Source organism: Calliopsis andreniformis, chromosome 4 (assembly GCF_051401765.1).
Source record: "Calliopsis andreniformis isolate RMS-2024a chromosome 4, iyCalAndr_principal, whole genome shotgun sequence".
Classification (NCBI taxonomy): Eukaryota; Metazoa; Arthropoda; class Insecta; order Hymenoptera; family Andrenidae; genus Calliopsis; species Calliopsis andreniformis.
The window spans coordinates 11756799-11777567 of record NC_135065.1 but is presented as its reverse complement, the minus strand read 5'-3'; the positions used below and the strand labels follow the sequence as shown (position 1 = coordinate 11777567).

Here is a 20769-nt window from a genome sequence, read left to right as displayed (position 1 = left end):
TACGATTCGCGCCTTTTTTGCTCGCAGGCATGTTCTTCCGAGCGTCGTGGCGCTCTTTAATCACCGCTGCCCGCGCGCGGGCAACATAAAAATGGCGCGTCGCGATTTGCCGCGCCGTCGGGCGAAACTGCGCCGTGTTCGCGCCGCGCGAAAACTTCCATCACGTCGGCTCGCTCGAAACAGTCGCGCAGGACTTTCGCGAAAATCCCTGCCGCTCGTTCATAGACGCATCCGGGTTTTACGAGCCGCGGGAGACTGTACGCGATGCCGCTTTCGCGATGATCGAGCTTTCTCCGCTGTGAGCCTCTGACTACAGCGAATCGGTAATGGGGTAAGTGGAATTCGTGAAAAGACGAGAGAAGACATTGTCTATTCTCTGTGTGCTGGATTTTCAGGCAAATGTTTAGAGAAAGTCGCCGAGGAATTTCTATTTTCATTTTTCTTCCTTTTTACGAGGAGAGAAATTTCGTTTACTGGCTTATGGGTTTAGTCTTGTGGTAACAAAAGCTGCTGAGAATTTCGCGAGATGAACGATGAAAAATTGTGAGCAAGAATAATATTAGTGGGTTACAGTATTTTATATAAAATGTAAGTACAGAGTACCTACGTAGGGCACTAATGGGGGGAAAAAATAATAAAAAATAATCTGCATGGCGGGAGGTCAAGTGTGACATATGGAAACTTTCTGAAGCCACTGTATATTCTACTTATTACTTTGCGTGAAATATTTCGCGCTCCTGGGTTTTACCCTTTGCCATTTTACTTAAAATTACAGTTGAAATTTTTGGGAAATCTTTTTCCATCTACTGTCACAGCAGAATGAATCGTCTCTAATCTTCAAGAGGTTAAAAACATCAAAATTATTATCAAATATGAATTATTACGAAATGCTCGCACTTTCCATGGCAGTGGATAATCTCTCGTCGCCCAAATCCCCGTATGTTCTCCATTTCCTACTTTCTACAGATTAGTGGTGTCCGCAGTAACGGTTTAGCGCGACAGCAGCCACCAGAGCGTGCACTCTGCCCGCTAGGAAGACAATAAAACCGCGAAACCGTGACAATTCCCGCAGAGTCGTAAAAAACTGTATTAAACCGACGAATCGAAAGGCCGAGGCTTTTCAACTGTCGCGAAGAAAGGTTTCAAAGCTCCAGGAAAGTTTCCCAAGCGATCGGGAAAGCCGAGCTCCTCGACTTACCGCGAACAATGCAATTTTCATCGACCAGATGGATAGGTAACTCTCCTTTCCAGCGGATCGCGGTGAGATCTTTGAAATTCAAGAGGCTTTGCAGTATCTCCTTTGATAAAATTGTGTTCCACTACTGCTGGAAGGAACTGGATTCGTGTTTACCAAGTTTCTTGAGGAAAATTTGGCACAGAGTTTAGAGTTGCCGATACTTCATGTTTAACAAGGAGATTTGTGTTCTGATTTTTGCGGTTTACAGTTTGTTGAAGTTTCTGGATATGGAGAATATTGTTTTACTTACTTATTATGTTTTTGTTTTAGCCTAATTTAAGACGACATTAATTAGAGGCAACCAGCTTAACACATACTAGTTATCTTATCTATTAATTAAGCAAATACGATTAGGGGAACTCTCATAATGGAAACACAGTACTACTCAATAATTTATTTCTATCATATCACCACGATACAAGATAACTCTCCCATGATCAAAACAGTTTATCACCTGTTAAACAAATTCATATACCCAAACCCCTTTCCCCGAATCAATATTCCCACTACTAAGTTCCCTAAGATTACCTCCGAAAAAAGCTACAAAAGAGTTCCTTGTCAATCGACGAATCGGTACTCAGCTATAATACTCTCCACAGTGCACTTATCTAAATAATGATCCTAAGGGGCCTCGAATGCATCCCCCCTACAGCAAAAGATTCCAGAGCAGTCCCCTGGCATCTTATATCTCGATTGATAAGAAAAACTCGGCGACTTCGACGAGAACAGACACGCGGCTGTAATAAAAATTCCGAGAACGACGAAAACAAAGGCTCGGCGCATCTCGAGAAGTCGTCATCTGGAATGTATAAATACCGAGAAAGCCCCTGTGAAAAATCGAAGCTCGGGGGCGAGCCGAGAGGACGAACACGGGCTCGGGCAAAAATTCGTGACTTCTCGTCGCCGGCCCAAGGGTCGTTTTTACAGTCATTAATTCCAGGGATATCGTCGACGTCACGAGGGTGGCTTTCTTTCCTCGCGCGACGAGCAGAGATTATGAATCCGCGTCACGCCGACAGACGAGCTGCCGAAAAAACTCCTAGAACTCCACGCGTCTTCGAAGGCCCGCTGGACCATCGTCCAAGGAAGCTGAGACTCTCTCCTAAATGAAGATCCACCGACGGGCACAGCTGGCCTGGAGCCAGGGCTCGTAAGCAATCTTTTTTACCATAGAGATCCCCGAATGCGACAGGGAGTCTGTACCGAGGAAACAGGCTTGGAAAGTTATTACATGGTGTCGCGTAATTATCGAGCGAGCCTTCCGTAAAGAGCACGGAATTAATGGAGACTCGGGAATGGAAAAACCAGTGCTCTGGATCTCCCCTCGGAGCGAGCTCCATCGACGAGCTCGCCCCATAAAAGGGCCTTCGACGCAGAGCCTCGGTCAAAGCCAAAGTCACGGGCGAAATAATCTCGGGGTCAAGGGGGCTTTTCCGAGGGAACCACGGGCCATTGTGGGAAAGGTCAGAGGGACCGAAACGAATCGTCTGGTGAAACAGGAGACTCCTAGTTTCTGGAAGAGAACAGACGCTGACGCACTATAGGCGTGCAGAGGCGTAGTTATTTTCCAGGGATATTGAGGATTAGAAAGGCAGCTACACGTAACGAAGATTGTTCGATTCGTGAAGGTCGCGCCTCCGCCGGAAGAAGAGACTCGGTGAGGTCATTCGGAGTGAGGTAGCGCCAGGCACTCGCAAGGTCGAAAGTAATTAAAAGTGAATCGAGTCGGAGAAAGAGATGACTAGTGTTACGAAAGGAGGACATTCTCTGGCGTAATTGGAGGCATGGAAGCAGGAAATTCTTCGAGCGAACTTGGGCGTGACGTTCTTGAGATACGTGGAGCTAATTGTGTGAGAAACATCGATTGAGTGGATTTCTTCAGGGACGAGATTATTAAAATTGAACATTTACGAACATCTACTACGAACATTTGTACAGTACCTACTTTTTCTAGGCATCATGTAGGTATATTTCAACAGAGAATATTCGATCTACAGATATTAGGATCTCAAGAGCTTTAGACCAGCTCCATTTCCAAGAATAGTCTTCCCAAAAAAGTCTATTTCATCATTTTCAATCGAAGCTACATCTCCAAGATCGCTTTCAGAAGATCCTGACCTCTCTTGTACATCCCTGGGGATAAGCCTGATCGACACGATGGCTCTCGACCGCTCCATCCGACCAGACTCTTCCACAACGTAGCGAAGACAGTGCAACTCTGCACGCAACGCTCATGTTCGCGCTTAATGCGCGTTGCGCCACGAGCTCGTAAATTCCGTGGCGAAGTCAACAAAAAAAACGGCACCATAACCTGCGCAGGTAATCGGTTTGTCCGCATACCGACATGGCCTAGAGGTTGTCGTCGTAGGCGCTGAAAAACTTCTGTAATTGCAGCGTTAAACGTTTAACCCGTTATCCAATGGCTCGTCGCGACAAGGCCATCGATACCAGGGCCGCGGTTTCTGCGAACAATCAGCGATCAGCGTTTCCCCTGCGATAAAAAGGAGTCGCGTTACCGTTAGCGTCGCGACGGAATGCCTCTGCCGCGGTAGCGCGAAACTCTGTCGCGTTAAGCTTCGTAACCGGACACTTGGACCTGGGGAACGCGGAGAATCGCGAGGAAACCGCAGGGAACCGGACAAGCGTCTACAACTGCAGAGCAAAAATCGATTTTTACGAGCGACCCATCCTTGATGACTCGTCTCTGAGCGCGGTTCGCGTTACGTAAAGTAGATTCTTCGTATTTCTGTGTGATTCATTTTGAAATTCTGAACGGAGGTTATGAGGTACTATGTTATGCAGTACAAAGTGAATCAAATTTTGAATATCTGAAGTTTTGAATATTTGAGATTTTGAACATTTGAAATTTCGAACATTTGAATATTTGAAAATCGTATTCATTGCCAAGTATCTCTGATTTATTGCAAGTGTCATATCCCATCAATGAATTCAAGTGAACAACGACGACACACAGTGATACTACTACTAAAAATTGTAGCAACGAGAACAGAGCGCAGTAAACGAGGAATCGTTTGTTGGAATTCAGTGGCTCAGAACTTGGACAGGCGAATAAATTTCAACTCTCGGCCAAGTCAAACACGATCGACAGTCGGTGGCTTTGGTTTCGAGTAACCGTGGCTCGACGGAAAGGTCCATTTATTTCTCTGGCATACGCGGGAAATAGAGCTGCCGAACTGCGACGCTAACGGGGCAACCGATTTAAGAAGCCCAAGTGAATTTCCGGGATCGCGAATTATTCCAGTCGCGCAACCGACTGCCAGCCAGTGGAGGAAGTTAACATCGAGGAAACTGGATTTCACCGGGCATAATCGAGTTGAATTTTTTAAGGGAGGACTGTTACCGAAAGACGACCGAGCTAATCGAATTAAAAACGCTCATGAATTTTAATACTTCCTCCACGCGGGCGAAATGATTCGATTCGTGTCCCCTCTTACTTGAGACTTATCTAAATCTTATATTACTTGGACAGCTGGCTCAACTTGTACTCTTATTCTGAGGGTGAATAATTACCTGAAGACCTGTGGCTAACTTCGCTACTCACTCAGCTTCTCATGGCACGTTTAGATCAAGTGAACGAACGCTTTTTCTTTTCACACCTTCAGCAAAATTCAATTGTCGAAGAAGACAAATGAGCATTCGTTCACTAAGTCCAAATGCTCCACAAGACGCAAGACTCCTACATGTACCACGAACCTCCTATAATAGTTCTATCACTCAAGTCTCAAATAAACCCCTAATCTAATCCAATCTCCACTAATACTCTCCATTAATACACTCCCCCATGAAACCCCCTCACTTCCATCTAACTATCATCTACTCATAACCATCCGACGAAGTTCCCTCATAAAAGGCTCCAGACGGCTGATAAGCTCGAGGAGGGCAAACTTTTCGCGTGTGCTCGAACGGCGGTAGTGGGCAAGAAAAAACGAGCAATTCGAGAGTACGATTGTGGGTCACTCGGCGTTGCGTCCCACTTTCTCCTTTCTCCACGTTCATTCGTGCCCGACCCAGGCCTCTCCTCGAACCTTGCCTCGCCGGAAGTTATAAACCCGCCGCTATCTCGTCGACGAAATAAAGCCAGGGAAGAGCGCAATCGCCGTGCCTCGTCAAACAGAAAATTCCCGCGGAGAATTCGCCTCGTTCAGGGTAGCCGTGCTCTAGGATATCCTGTGCAGGCTCCAAAGGGATTGCTGGCGAGTGGAAAGAAATACGTTCCATGCAAATAGCCCGGTTTCCCGGGATGCAACATAATTGCTCCCGCGGTGGGGGCATCCCGAGGTCTCTGGTCGCGAAAAAGGACGGTACAAAGCGATAATGGCGGGTTCGGGGGCGAGATGCAAATGAGAATCGGTGGGCTCGCAGGTGTACGCGGTAATCGATTCTCGCGATCGGAACGGGCGGCGAGGAGCGACGCTCTGCGAGGGATTACTACGATTATCCGAATAATTAGCCCCGAGTTTTGAGGGGGCGGGCCAGCAAATAAAGCTTCGACCCCCACCATGGCCAGCGAGTTCGAATTCCATCGGTATATTTAGTCGCATAGCTTCGCCGTGGCGCGTATAATCGCCGCGATTGTTCACGGATAGAACAAAAATTCGGGGCTGAAACGCGTGGCTGCGCCGAGTTATTCACTCGACTCGCCGAGGGATTAATTCCGCGCGATATTGCGTCTTCCACTCTGCCGAGCCTCGGCCAATCGATAGGAAAATCGTAGATTCTGAAAACGCGGGGCCAGAGATTTCACTGGGTTTGCGAGCAGCTTTTAGGGGTGTCTTTCTGGGGGAGGGAAATCTGTTGGGCTGGGCACGTTGTATTTATCTTTCGGAGAGGATTACTAATGGCTTGGGAGACAATAATAAAATTGCTCTTGGATGGAATTGCAGGATACTTCTACATGGTAACTACAAATTTTATATTCTAATGTATTCCCAACTTATAATTTAAGAGTTATATTGATTTCAAGGAAGCTCGAATTTAATTCTAATTATACTTCATACGACTTAAACAGCCGAAGGAAATTGTAATTAGCAAATATCTCAAGCTACATACTAATATTCCCAAAAGTAGATCAATGTACCCAGCTCAATTTCCAAAAATTCCCAAACCCTCTTTCCCTCTCTTTTCGTTCTCTCACAGCCCCCAAAGTTTCAAGCAATCCACCCTCAGCCTCCCTCTCACCACTAAAATATCTCAATGCTAGTAAAGTCTACGCGTGCCTGAGTCATCGAGCGTTTCGCGAGAGTTCAACACAACCTCGTATATCTCGTCGTTTGATTTAATCTCCCTGAAAAACGGGCAGACTCCCACGGGGGAGACACGGTCGAGGGAGCAGGGGTGGCTCGCGAGAGAAAAGAACGATATAACACAATGACTCACCGAGCACCTTGCAGCTTCCGCCTTCCAGGGAATCACCAGCGAGCTGAATGATGGCCATCAGGAGATCGCCGAACATCAGACAGGCGACGTGATGAGTCTGGCAGCGCCAGTGCAGAACGTGATGAGAGGCTGGCAGCAACAAACCAGCGGCCAACGTCGCTGCCAGGAACACCACGCTAATGATGAAGCCCGCCGGGTACAAGGTGAACCTGATGTCGGCCGCCTGCATCACTGGCCTGCAACAATTCCATGGACAAGGTTAATCTCGCCCCTGCTGCTGGGTGTCTTACGCGCTTTGGTACAGAGATTTTCAACGACGAGATGGGGAGGTGGAGAACAGGGCAAGTGCAAACTGCATACTTTAACGTGGGTGTTTGGTCTTGAGTCTGAGGTGCAGTTTTGTGTATTTTACATATCTGGAGTCGAGAGCCAGAGTGCATTAGGATTAATTGTGTTCTACTTTTCTGTGTGACTTGGTGCACTTTGGTTCTGAGGTACAGATGTAAGAGTAATAGTTTGAGTATTTGAAAAGGAGTTCATTTTGGACTTGCACTGTTCTGCAACTCGAGGATTTAAGTGAGGGGAAGTATGGGATATTGATACTGTACGATTATAGAGACATTATAATGATAAGGTACTGTTTAATGAGAAAATTTTGCATCTCGAAGGATCATCGATTCTTTGGCGTCCTGATAAACAGAACCAGGTCTAAGCTCAAGTGCCTGCAACTCCATCTAGCATTACCAGTTGCATAACTGGTTTCACTATTAAAGGGCAGTGGCAGGATTCCAATAATTATAAATCGCAGGTCATTGTACATGTAGTCTTAACATACTATTGTATGAATACGAGACGATATCTCTATCAGCGATCGGTGTTAACCTACTATCTACATCAGTGTCTCATACACAACCTTTTGACGTAAAGAAATGCTAGGAAATACATTCACACGTCTCCCCTCGAATTTTGACGCAAGTCTATAACCTGTTCTCTACGAGGACGAGTGAAAGTTTCCGAGAGAAATCGGTTTCTCCGATTTCGGGATGGTTTCGACCCACTCGCGAAGAACGAAACACGTTTTCTGTGTACCAAGGGAACGAAAGAAAAAGAAAATTCGTTTCCTAATAAAGCTGGACAACGTGTGAAGCTGTCCACGCGGTATTTATTTTCTTCCGTCCATCGATCGGTTTACTCCAGTTATCGGGCTGTTGTGTAAACGGACAGCCAGCATCTTCCATGGCAAACAAAACGGCGGGAGGCTGCTTCAGGTGGCAGACGATGGTTGCTCGGGAAAGCTGGACGAAGCTTTCCTCGAGGACATGCGTGAACGCTCGCGTTAATTGAGTTTCGAGCGACGCTTTGCAAATTACACGCGAAACCCGTGCCCTGCGACCCGCGCGATACGTTTTCTGCGTAATTTCCGGGACCCTCTGCCACTGGACCCTATTACCGACCATCGTTCTGGAATTTCGACTCCAGACTGAATGCCTTGACAAACGGAATCCATAATGCCGAAGCTGACATTCTGGGTTGAGGAAGAAATTCTGTTTACGAAATTATCTTGTATTTAACTGATACTGATACTGATAATATATTCTGCGAATTTTTTTCTTTATCTGTTTTCTCGAAATTAAAAGAGCACTAATTTTGGAGCAAAAAAAAGTCGATCTTTGAGCTGCTGTAATTCCGTCAAAAAAAATCGCAGAGAGCTGAGCCAGGACTCGTTTTAAAGGGTAAAGCCTCTACTTTTATATCCCTGAATTGAACTTTTTAAGAAAAAATTGTTCGCTCCACGACACGCCGAGAGAGAGAGGCTAATTTTTACCAGAATATTTTCCAAATTCAGACGATTGTCAGGAGCTTAATAAATTTTTTTTGTGTCTTCTAATGAGGGGAAGTTGAAGACGGAACCCTTATCTGTCGAACGAGACCTTAGCGAGTGCTCTACGATTTTTTTTCGCAGAGTTATCACGGTCTGAAGGAAAAGTGAGTCGCTGGCTCCAAAATCGCGCAGTGATCCAGAGCCCGAAAAAGTAGTCAATTTTTAAGCTACTGTAACTCCGTTAAAAAAAATCGCAAGGAGGTGAGCCTGGTCTCATTGTAGAAAGCAAAGCCTTTATTTTAACATCCCTGAGTTGAACTTGTCCGAAAAAATTTCTCCGCTTCACGACACGCCGCGAAAGGGAAGGTGGTTCTCCCCTAAATGTTTTCTAAATACAGGCGACTCTCAGGAACTTGATAAATTTTTTTCGCTATCCTTTTTGGTAGCACATTGAAGTTGGAACCCTTCCCTTTCGAATGAGACCACGGCGAGTGCTCTGCGATTTTTTCTCGCCGAGATATCGAGGTCTGAATGAAAAGTGAGCCTCCAGCCTCGGAATCACGCTCTCTTCCAGAGCCCGAAAAAGTAGTCAATCTTTGAGCTGCTGTAACTCAGTCAAAAAAAATCACAGGGAGGTGAGCCTAGTCTCTTTCTCAAGGGCAAAGCCTGTACTTTAACAGCTCTGAATTGAATTTGTCCAAAAAAATTTCTTGACTCCCTGACCCGCTGAGGAAGAGAGGGCGGTGTTTCCCCGAATATTATTCAAAATCAGACGACTGTCAGAAACTAGATAAATTTTTTTCGGGATTTCTTTTGATAGTGTATTGAAGACGGAACCCTTCCCTGTCAAATGAGACCATGGTGAGTGCTCTGCGATTTTTTTTCGCCAAGATATCAAGCTCTGAATGAAAAGTGAGTCTCCAGCCTTGGAATCGCGCAGCGATTCAGAGCCCGAAAAAGTAGCCCATTTTTGAGCTGCTGTAACTCTGTGAAAAAAAATCGCAGGGAGGTGAGCCTGGTCTCATTCTAAAGGGCAAAGCCTCTACTTTAACACCTCTGGATTGAACTTGTCCGAAAAAATTTCCTGACTCCCTTACTCGCCGAGAAAGAGAGGGTGGTGTTTCCTCGAATATTCTCCAACATCAAACGACTGTCAGAAACTAGATAAATTTTTTTCGTGATTTCTTTTTGACAGAAGATGAAGATGAAACTCTCTCCTGTCGAACGAGACCTTAGCGAGTGCTCTGCGATTTTTTTTCGCAGAGTAACAGCAGTTCAAAGATGAGCAATTTCTCGCTCCAAAATTCCTGATCCTTTAATTCTCCTACGAAGTTCATTTCCTCTCCAAAGTACCTATTCCAGTATTCAAAGCTTCTAATATCCCAATAAAAGAAGAAAACCTCTTCTATTTCACTCCGAGCTTCTCACACCTCGCCTTCCCACCTGCTCCGAGTCCAAGATGCTAATGACTCGGCCGCGTGCACAATGGCACCCGTTCTGTTATTCCAAAACAAACACGAGTCGAGGTTTAAAGCACCCTCAGTCGAATCCTATACACGATATATTTTTTCCAATGGTGATCGACAGAAAAGAGAGGGCTATGAATCACAGGCCGGATGACGCGCGGATGTGACCTAGAAATTCTTCGAGAGAGGAGTGAAAGTGCTGGAGCCGACTTTTTCTGAAGGTGTCGTCAGACCTAGGCGAACCGTATGCCCATTGGACTACCGTCGAGGATGCAATGAAGCCGTAACCAATAAATCGCGATCGGGACAGTCGATACATGGTGCAAAAACTCGATTCACGTCTCGAACTGGGTCGATCCCTCTGTTCAGGCGAACCCGACTGAACCGACGGAAAATAAATTAAAAGAAGTCTTCCGTCGTTGACCTCGATTCGCGCTGGCGAATCTCGAAATCGCGGCGAAAGCACTCGCGCGATTATTATTTCAGACGGCCGCGTTGTTTATTCATTATTCACGACTTCGTGGTACCGTTTATTTTTCCCAGACACGCGGGAGTTCTGCGGATACGTCACACCGAGTTTCGTTCATTACTTTAATTTCGTCTTGCGGAGAAACACGCTCTGTCGAGCGGAACGGTCGAGCCGCGCTCTCGTTTAAGAAACGCGACACGCTAATGAGAAAATATCAGGACTCCAAGAAACGCGCGAAAAACGAACTGAACTTTGCCTGCTTATAGTCCAACGAATACTGAGTTAATAGTTAAAGCTGCCCTGCTCAACTTTCACACCTTCCACGAACTGTATTTCAATCGCGAGGGATGTAGCTGTATAATATCTACTATGCAAATTATTCTCTGTGTAATATCTTTTTCGTGAGAATTCGAGAATTTTATACAGGAAATTTATTTCCTTTTAATAAAAATATTTCAGATGTAGCCACATATTTATATCAAATACGTCTTACACACAGCTTCATGTAATTTAAATGAAATATACTTGCATATCATTGAATCCACGAAGGATTAAAAACAAAGTATCTAATATTGAAAACCAGTGTGGAAGCAAAGTGAGGGAGAGCGATTCGTAGACCCTTCTGACCGAAAATTCCCGTCGTTCGAATAAACAGATAACAGTAGTATAATAGCAGGAATGGACGTACCTTTGTGCCGCATGCTCCGAGCAGGCAAACACCTTGGCTACCTGGTTCAGCTCCTTGACTCTCTCGACGCAAAACTGGACCGTAGGTAGAGTGACCCCATCTATTTCGAGGCCACCATCCGGCAATAGCACCGCGTCTTTCGAGTCTCCAATAATCGTGAAGTTGTCGGAACGTAGGCAAGTTGGGAAGCCTGGCACAATTTCGACGGACGAGGATACATTTGGAAGCAATGGAGTGTCGTTCTCAGTTTCCTTTAGTTGCGCACAGGTGTGTCTGTAAAATACAAACATACCATGTCGTTAGCTGAGTTCAGAAATTTTCATAGGAGTTTTACTTCCTACGAGACTATGTCTACTTTATAAAAAATTGATAAATATTTACTACAAAGAATTTATTAAATTTGCTATTATACAGTGGAATAGTCACCTAAACCTCCAGTAAAACAGTGAAGTATTTCCTTCCTAAATGCCAGCAGTAATGGCAGCAAGAACGCAGCGACTAATTCATAAAAAATGTAACAGATCCCCATTTCCGCGAAGTTGAATTCGCGTCTTGCGTAACTCAACGCAAAATCGTCGCAATCAGAAGTCTCTGAATATGGATCCTGACCACGCTCGAGCATCGATGTCGATAAATTAGTAAAATCGTCAAGTCACGTAGGCAGGCAACACACGGAATTTCAGAAGCAACCATCCGCGCAGTTTTTCGACGTAAACACTCAAGTCTGTGAATAAAACGCACGCACGAAACGTGGACTCTACGCGCCGCGAAAGAAAGTCCCTATCGCTGGAATTTATCTAGGAAACTGGCTACACAGAATGCCAACAAAGTCCGTGGAACTGCCGATTGGGAACGCGATTAAAACGGAGCCCAGCGTTTTCTGTTTACTCGTACGTCACGCTTCCACGGCAAACACAATGCGTCTGAGCGAAGCTCGCCCTTCTTTGCCCTTATTCAGGCGGCTCTTTACCTGGGACACGAAGTCCTGTATCCTCTTGACGAAGGATATTATTGCGATGAGTGGTCCTAAAGAAAACAGTCCCCCGAGACGTTAAAGCAAACAGTGTGCCCTTCAATTCGAGAATTTATTGGAGCTCCATGTTTACGTAGATTGTAAGTATGGAGCCTGATTTTCTGAGTTTGAGGACACTAGTTGATGGAAATTTCTTTTTCTATTATTTCATGGAATTTTGTAATTGAATTTTAGTTTCGGGTTTGGTAGGGTATGTAGAAGGATGTGAATGTTATTTTCTTAGTTTCTGTGAGGTTACTACTTGGTGTGTTTCTTAGAATTTTTCACAGACATTTTGGAGAGGCAGGTATACTTTCTACGATCTTTCTTGAGAATTCGACGGCGACCGGAGATGACCTGGCGGATCCTGTTTTCGAGTTCATCAGTATTCTGTGGTTTACTCTGGTATACTATTTCCTTGGCTCATCCACTTACAAAAATATTGATGAACTTGGAAACAAGAACCGTCAGTTACCGACGCTGTCTTTGTTCAATGTTTGAAGACCTCGAAAAATGTTTCTTAGAAAAATATGTACAGTGTTATACACACATTTTAGGAAATATTTTAAGGAATAAAATATTTTTCAATCACTCTGTACTTAGTTGTTCCTTGAATAAGTATAAGTAAGTACTTACAACTGTATTCATTTTTGTCACTGTTGCGAAATAAAGACCACAGCAGTCGCTGGAAGTATTAATTTCGAATCAGAAGGAACTCTGCGATTCAGTACAACTTCAATAACTCTTGAAAAGTGATTTGAAACTTTGAGCTGTTAGGAGAGCGTACTCCAACCTGGCCGCAGTTAATTATACTATGGCGCTGCATAAAGCCGCTAAGTCCAGAGGATTTAATAACACACAGAACATTCTAAAACCAAAATCGAACTTCCTCATTCTGCACTTAATAAAATATCTCGCTCTCTCATAAATCCAAGCTGAAAATTTGAACACTGCCCTCATAAACAGAGCTATAAGAAATAATCAAATTACAGATGGCTTTTAAAGAACATTTATCCAAGTTATAAACGTTGTACTAAAACACTGGGCAATGGACGTATTAATGTTTTTCGGAATTAACCTAAGAATTTTTCATCAACAATTAATCGGATAAGCAGTAAACCTGATCGTCTATAACTGCATAATAGCTTCATTCGAACACTTCTAACTTAAATTCCAAATCACACTATCACGTACTAAACTCTCAAACCGGTTCGACATACGCGTACAATACATATGACCTCATTGTTCCTATCGGTTCAACGTACACAGATAAATTCAAAATATTCCAATACTTTTACTTTCTTGTTTCATTAATATACTCCTAAGATTGTCAGAGGTTAACCCTTCCCAAAAAACTTACCTTTCCTCATAAAAAGCCGCATCCACGCCACAACATTTTCGCACCCTGGGTCTCATAGTCGCTGCCGCGTGATTTCCCTCCATTCTCTTCTTCACGCAGAAAAGCAACGCGTTCGAATCAGAGCAGTACTCGTCAGGCTCGAACTTGTCGTCCGTGTGGGCGTCGATAAACGCGCGACCATCGTCGAGCAGTATCACAGGGTTCGCGCTTCTGTAGGGCACATAGGTCAACACCGTGTTCTCCCCACATTCTGGCTTCCGAACCACGACGTCCCATTCTGGTGGCAGACTGGACAGCTTCGTCCGATGAGACGGCGAGTAGATGAAGGGTTTCCACTCGTTCTCAGTGGCTTCGCACACAGTCGAGGTGTTTGGGTCGCCGTCTGACTTCTTCACCAAGTGCTCTTTGTCTCTGCAGCACTTGGAGACCGTCACCCTGCTTCGCGACGTGTCGCTTGGCTCGCAGAGCACCGCCGCAGCGAGCGTCGCCAGGATCATCAAGCTGAACACTTTCATGGCGGGAGTCTCTCGAGAATTCAGGTCAATCGAGACTATTAAACCGAAAACATCACAGAAACTCACTCACTGGGGTAGAACGAACGCACGAAAATTCCAGAGTCCATAAAACTGGATACCGAGTCACAGAGGGCGCACGGTTGTGTGTAAACAAGACACTGAACTTTACGTTTAACCTCAACTGGGCTCCAATTCTGTTCCTTTCCTTCTCGAAAATTATTGCTTGATAAATAGCGAAGTGTCTATCGAAAGGAGACTCACGATTGTCACTTTTACTCGCGATTGAAAATGATAAACGATGCACTTGAATAGTTATTCGAAGCTGGAAATTGTTCTTAATATTCCCTAGCGTTCTTCAGTGAAGGCTACGCGCGATGGTAGAGGAGAATAGAAAAGTAGAAACGAGTATAAACAGTCGAGGCAGTGTCAGTACACTCGAGTGGAAGTAATGTTTTGATGCGTCGGGATCGAAATCGGACGTGACTCACTCGCTCGGAGGTTTCGGAGTTACTGAAGCGGGCCGACCACGCGGCCGCCGCGCGAGCCTGCTCGGGCAGCGTGGCGCGCAGCTGCGCGCGCACCCCCCACTGCGCCCGCCCTTATTCAACCACCTGGCTTTCTTCCTTCTTCGCGACGGCCTTCGTCGCGACGCTGCTCGTCCCCCGCGGGGTGAATTCGCGACCACGTGCTCGCTCCCGCTACTGGCTTCCTTACCGGAAGTGCAACGGTACCTTGCGTGAGGTTGTCTCTTCCTTTCCGTGGGAAATACTTCCCTCTTCCTTTTTATGAATGTTGGACGGTGCTTCTGTTGTGGACCTTCGCAAGGTGCATTGCAAGGTGCATTGTAAAGTGCGTGGAAATTATATAATTTATTTGGAAGTAAGTTCCTTGTGTCCTGTGGTTTTTCATTTTTTTTTAGAAGGGTTTACTGGGGTTAATTTCTAATTATTGATATGGGGATGGAAAGACTGTGTGTGATATATTTTTAGTATTATTCCTTCTTGACAAATGGAAGATTTATATAATAAAACTTTTTGATATATGTTATACTTGATTTCTATATTTCATAAGTGGGTATTTAATGGTGTGAAATGGTGTGTTTGTAGTTAAGAGTTAATTAAAGAGAGAGGAATGTAAATTATATAGGTAATTCCTGAAGCGTAGGATTTATAAAACTGTAAATACTGTATTAAACTAACAGGACACTGGAATCCCAGAACATACATACCGTAATGTATTCAAATAACGGAGCTTCCTACTACCGCAAGCTCTATTCTAACACTTCTGAATTCCCTACGATAATTTATGAATTAGATCTTCAGGGAAGTGGCAAGGTTCACGAGTTTCCCGTGACGCAGAAGCCGTACCATCATCAGAAACAAATTAAGGCGTGTGTATTTCAGCTCATTCTTTAACCTTGCAAGTCGTTCGTTCGTGGAAGCGCTATGAAATACAGAATGATCGCTTCTGGAAGCAGAGTGTTCGGCAAATTTTCCGGGAAGGTACAATGCGCGAGTGGGTTCTGTGGGAAAATATACAGCAACTAACTTGGGATCATTATTATTGGCAGAATGATTAGGTAGGCGATCGTGGTATCGTGGAATCGACGTGTGCACGTGATTAGCGAAGCAGGAACTTTGTGGACACAGTTACCCTGGCGATTCGTCGAGGTAGTCTTTGATCGAAGGTCGTCTATGATAATGACCGTGATTCGAAGTAACAGTACGCCGAGGAGCGAGACCATTAACCATTCGTGGAACCAACTGCGAAGACTCGATCTAGAATGCTCTGCATGCGGGAAGCGAGCCTACTTCGAGTAATTTATAGGTGCGTTATGATCGCGAGATTAACACGATCCTGTTCGACGGAGCCAGATCTACCAGATCTCTTCTACGAAACACACCTCGCTACCAATATTGCGAATTCCCTCGAATCTCGAGATTCTGTGAAATAAAAAGACACAGGAGATGTAAATTCCAGTAGAAACTCGCGAGATGACTTCTCGGAACTGGAATTTAAAAACTGGGACAAATGGAACTACCTTGAAAACCTGAAAATTTAACGAGCATTTCTCTGCAGATGGATTTAAAATTGAATATTCTCCGAGCCCCGGTATCTCCACTCAGCTCTTTAAAAACTGATCTAACAACCGTCCCATCCATCGCGGAAAACCGCCAGGCTCGCTTCTTGCCGCTCATTTCCCCAGAAGAACCAGCAAGACGAATTTCCGTGCGGACGAGCAGAAACGAGCAGGAACGCGCAGGAAGTTTAAAAGTTTCGGACGCTGGCAATTAAACTTCTTCTCCGCGGCGAAAATTCGGGATTTATGCCTGGCCGCGGTGGTTGCGCGGAAATTTCGTCAATTAAAGTGTCCTTAGTCCGCGGGCAGCGGAACACGGGGAAGGTTTTGTTAGGAGTCTGCGTTTTTCCCGCCTTAACACGAAACTTATAGCGAAATTAGGGTGAGTTCGGGGAGGCTGTGCGCCGCAATTACGCGGCTGTCCCCTGCTCGGCTGAAATATATCGGCGCGCGGAGCAATCGAGCCTCGCCGATAAAATCGTTTTTCAAATTTCGTCGGGAACGCGCGGCGCCGGTTAATAGGAAGCTTTGGAATTCGGGGCAGCCCTGGCGCGCGTAAATCACGTGGATCCAGCGCCCTGGCGTCGCGACGCAACGCGTACACGCACGTTAATAGGAGCGCCCCTAAATGTAATACAGATTTTATCTAGCATCCCCCCTCTGGTTGTCTACGGCCGAGGGGCCGAGCCAGACGGTTTGATCCGCGTTGCTCCAGCGATTTCGAAATCCCGCGGAATCATTGCTCGATCGACCGTTACTCATTAAGGGAATCGCTCCTGCCCGATCGTATCTGGAAAATAATGCGCTTCAGGGAACGTTCGATAATGCAACCCCATCCTCTTCGTTTCGATAGAGTTTATGAATTGCAAAAGGCAATCGAGATCGCGACGGGTTTTGTTTCGCTAATTGAACGGTGGGTACCAGAGGGAAGATGAGGCGTCTTTGTTTCGGGTGTAACAATGCAAATCGAGGGGTTCTGGCAATTGCAATTATGAGAGAGTTTAAGGTGGGAAGAAGAGGTGCACTGTGAGCAGTTTAATGAGTGAGGTCTGGTTTTATTGGGACAGATATAGGGACATTTTTAGATCAATTTAAGTGTACAGTGATTTTTTAAGTATAGTGTTGCCTAATTGGAAACTCTAGAATTTTATATAGACTCTAGGTCTAGAAAGTTGTAGAATGCACCCAGCCTACGATTGATTTCCTATGAAATAGAGCCGAGTCCAGCCTTGAACTAGAACTGCTCCAGAGCGAATCGAGGATTGGTACCACTGACTGAACACGAAATTAGAGAAGTCTGAGTACTAGATAGAAAACAGTACGCGTATTTTAAGGGACTCGAAGTTTAGAGAAGTAGTAGATTCTTGGCAAGGCTAGAGCGTGAGGATTGTTCCCAAGTACGAGTGGAAACGTTTGAAGAGATCGGTGCAGCAGCCGACAGACACTCGTTGGCTTGCATCGAGCAGCAGCCACGCAGTGAAATCTGATTCGGAAGAGCAACACTGCAGCATCATAAAAGAAGTCTTTTATATCTGCTCGAGTATTAACTCGCTGTCTTGTTTGTTTCTTTTCGCGTGCTCTATCGCCCGGTTAAATTTGCACTCGCAACCTTCAGACACCCGTAAAACACTCGGTGCAAAGAGCGGGCGCAAGCTTGCAACAATAACGAAAAATAGAGGAAGGAAGGTATGGAAAGCGGTGACGCGATAAAGCTGTTCATGCGGCAGGGCCAGCGATAAGGCGGTTCGATTACGTCGCGATGCTATAAAAGTCGCTTCCTCGTGAAAAGGTTAACGTCAGGGTCTCGCGAGCTAATCTCGAGCCCCATAAATACGAGGGCCCATGGGAGGAACGTCGTCGATCATGGCGATCCGAAACAGGGGCGACGTCCCAAGAAAATTAACACGCTCCCACCCCCAACGAAGCAGCTCCGTCGTCGCGATACTTGCGAGCCTCCGAAAGCTCCCAAGACCCTAGGATCGTGTCGCTTTATCGACGATCATCTATATTATGCATTCTGTCGCGTGCAGTTAAGTGCACAGTCGGTGTCCAGGCCCTCGACAAGGACTTTTTCTAATAGCAATTCGCCCCTTATCTTCGTCATCGACGATGCAAGTGATAGCGGCGCGAGCGGCCGCTCCCGTGAAAATTAAAGATAATATCTTCGGCTCTCGGTCGATAATTACACGACAAGCGGCGTCGTTTACGGGCCGATTAATTTTCGCGAGACGGCGATTAGGCGATTGAACGTTATCGAACCCGAGATGCGAAAGTTATCGCCGCGACGAAGTCGGAACGACGGACAGACGTTTTTCTAGTGGACGCGATTATTACGGAGTCGAGAGCCCGATCGGAGATGATTAAAATAAGCTTCGTTAATTAAAGAACGCCGAGGCTCGGGTTCGCGATTACTGCATATTCGCTTAATTCGTCCCTGATGATCCTGTTAGCTCGAGATTTTCATTACCGCTGGACACGGCGCCGGCGTAAGTGGCGGGGGGCGTAATTAAAAGTGGAAAAGTACACGCGCTACGAGGGGACAATTAATGAGCGTTTTCTCCGCTCATCGATAATCTGAAAAAAGGTGGACTCGAATTGCGATAATTGGGGGAGCGTGGATCCTCTGTCAACTCCTTTAGAGAAGACTCAAAGACTTGCAAGGAAAGGTCACGAACCCTGACGAACTCAGACATTAATTTCAAAAATAAAAGAAGAATCAAAGCTGAACTGTTTTTGATCGTATCAGAATCTGAGTATACATAAAAGACGTCTTGTCTGGGGGAAAGGTCCTAGCATCCTAAGCACAATCCGAGCGCGAAAGTTCAATCGTAACGATCTATAAACCTCGGCCATAAAGATCATAACGGTACGTTAAGCCAAGCACTGTCGAAACTTTCGCGAGCTAATCTCTGCCGCGGGTTTTCTCTCCCCTTGTTTAAGTGGCGTCTGAAGGAAATTTAAAGCCGTGTTCCATAGCCGAGCGTACACATCGCGGCTGCCACCAGCGCTGGTATCACCCGCAATTTATGGGCCGATTGCACACTGCCCGTTCAGTGGCCAGGGCGTTGCGTACACGTCTTTGCAAGATACTGCATGCACGGCTTCCTGCTTTGCATATTTTTCACGGTTTTTCTCGGCCAAGAGCGTTCACCGAGGTAATTTCCCCGTCGTGCTAGACCTTTTGCCTGGGAGGAATTTTCGAGTGCACCTGCAGGAGATACAGCCAAGGGAAAACACGGGCGGGTTGAATTTTTATGGACAGCATACAGGGCCAGGGACGTGCGAGTGACGTTCGACGGTAAGAGGCTTCCACGGAGGGATCTTTGTAAACTCAATTTTCTGACTGGCGCGAGATAAGGGCCGGCCTCTTCCGCCCCCATCGCAGCCAACACCACCCTCGTCACTTTGATATCGATGAGGGTAATTTACGCGAACATTGTTGGCGAAGAAGATTGATGCGTCGAGTGCGTGCAGGGGTACCACCCAGAGGCCCTGGGGCCCTCGTTCTTCCCCTCTGCTTCCTTCCTACACTATTTTTATCCTCATCCCTTCTTTCTTCATCACGCTCCTATACTCCTCCACTTCTCCCTTCCTATTTTCCCTTTGTCCATCATCCTGCTCACACTCCAAGTGTCTTCAGGGACGCGCGGCATGATGAATTGCGTTTCAACACCGGACAGGAACCTGTGCGATTGTCCTGCGAGACTGCCTCGTCACTCGACGCGTTATTGCGCGGAGCTGACGCCTTTTTCGGCGGGGAACCATCGCCAGAAGTCGTGCACCGTATAATCTCGAGGCATCTTCGCGGACCGATGAGTCTACACGTGGAAACGATGAGGAAGAAAAATGACGCGAGAGGCGAGAGAAATTTGTCGGGGCTGGTGAATCGGCGAGCAGCTCGCGATGGATGTTTCATGGGGCGATATCTGCGCGAGGCATTCGCAGCTGCGTGGAAATGGCGAAAACATTTGGGCAGCGCCATTTCGTTTGAGAAATTAGCGGATCGAATGAATCTCTGAGGGGGTAGAGTTTTTCGTGCTGAGAGCACGTGCGGCGAATCAGAGGAATTAGAGCGGTGAACGAGTTTGGATTATGCATGATGAATGATGAAAGGGGAGAAAGAGTGTTTGCTATGAGTATTTGATAATGAAGACGCGGGCTTCTCAACAGGTAGACCAATTTCGAATAAATCAGCTCAGGCTCCTGAAACACCGAAGATTGAGTGTATAAGCTGTCCATAGGCCTCTTCCGTAAAGCTGCCCCTAGTTCAGATACTATCTCGACCATTTACATATCTGTGCTTAACTCTTCCCTCGACAGGCCATGTTTCAGCGTCTTAACGACCCGCGTTGCCCTTAAATCACCTCTGTAATTCTTGCCTCGAGTAACTGCCATATTCTTTGCTTCTCTAATCGAGCGTGTACTAGCTGCGAAAAGCAGAAATGTTTGCCAGACGTTCAATGGCTCATCTGTTATTCCACAGCATCGACTCGATGTTAAATACGTCAGCAGGCTATCCGACGAGCATTATCGTCGACGAATGGTTTGCAATTTCGTCGAGGCCTTTATCTAAAGACGCGCAGGGCGAGAGCGAGATAAATCGCAGATATCGCGATGAATCACATCGACGAGCTCTCCTCATCATCGCTGGACTCATCGGCGTTGTTGATAGTGGCCAAGACGGAACAGTCTCTGATCGAATTCCGGACCTTATAAACCAACC

The 20769-nt window shown here is 46.0% G+C and overlaps 1 protein-coding gene across 1 annotated transcript in view; it reads right to left on the bottom strand.

The window, feature by feature from the left end:
- The window catches only part of Mthl1 (adhesion G-protein coupled receptor methuselah-like 1), a 117524-nt gene extending 103558 nt beyond the window's left edge, over positions 1 to 13966 (bottom strand). Inside the window, exons 1-3 of the mRNA XM_076376552.1 lie at positions 13452 to 13966; positions 11080 to 11352; positions 6635 to 6870 (exon numbers count right to left, since the gene is read on the bottom strand). Coding sequence (XP_076232667.1) covers positions 6635 to 6870; positions 11080 to 11352; positions 13452 to 13966 — 1024 coding nt within the window. The remainder of the gene's footprint in view (positions 1 to 6634; positions 6871 to 11079; positions 11353 to 13451) is intronic.
- Between the last annotated feature and the right edge of the window lie 6803 nt (positions 13967 to 20769).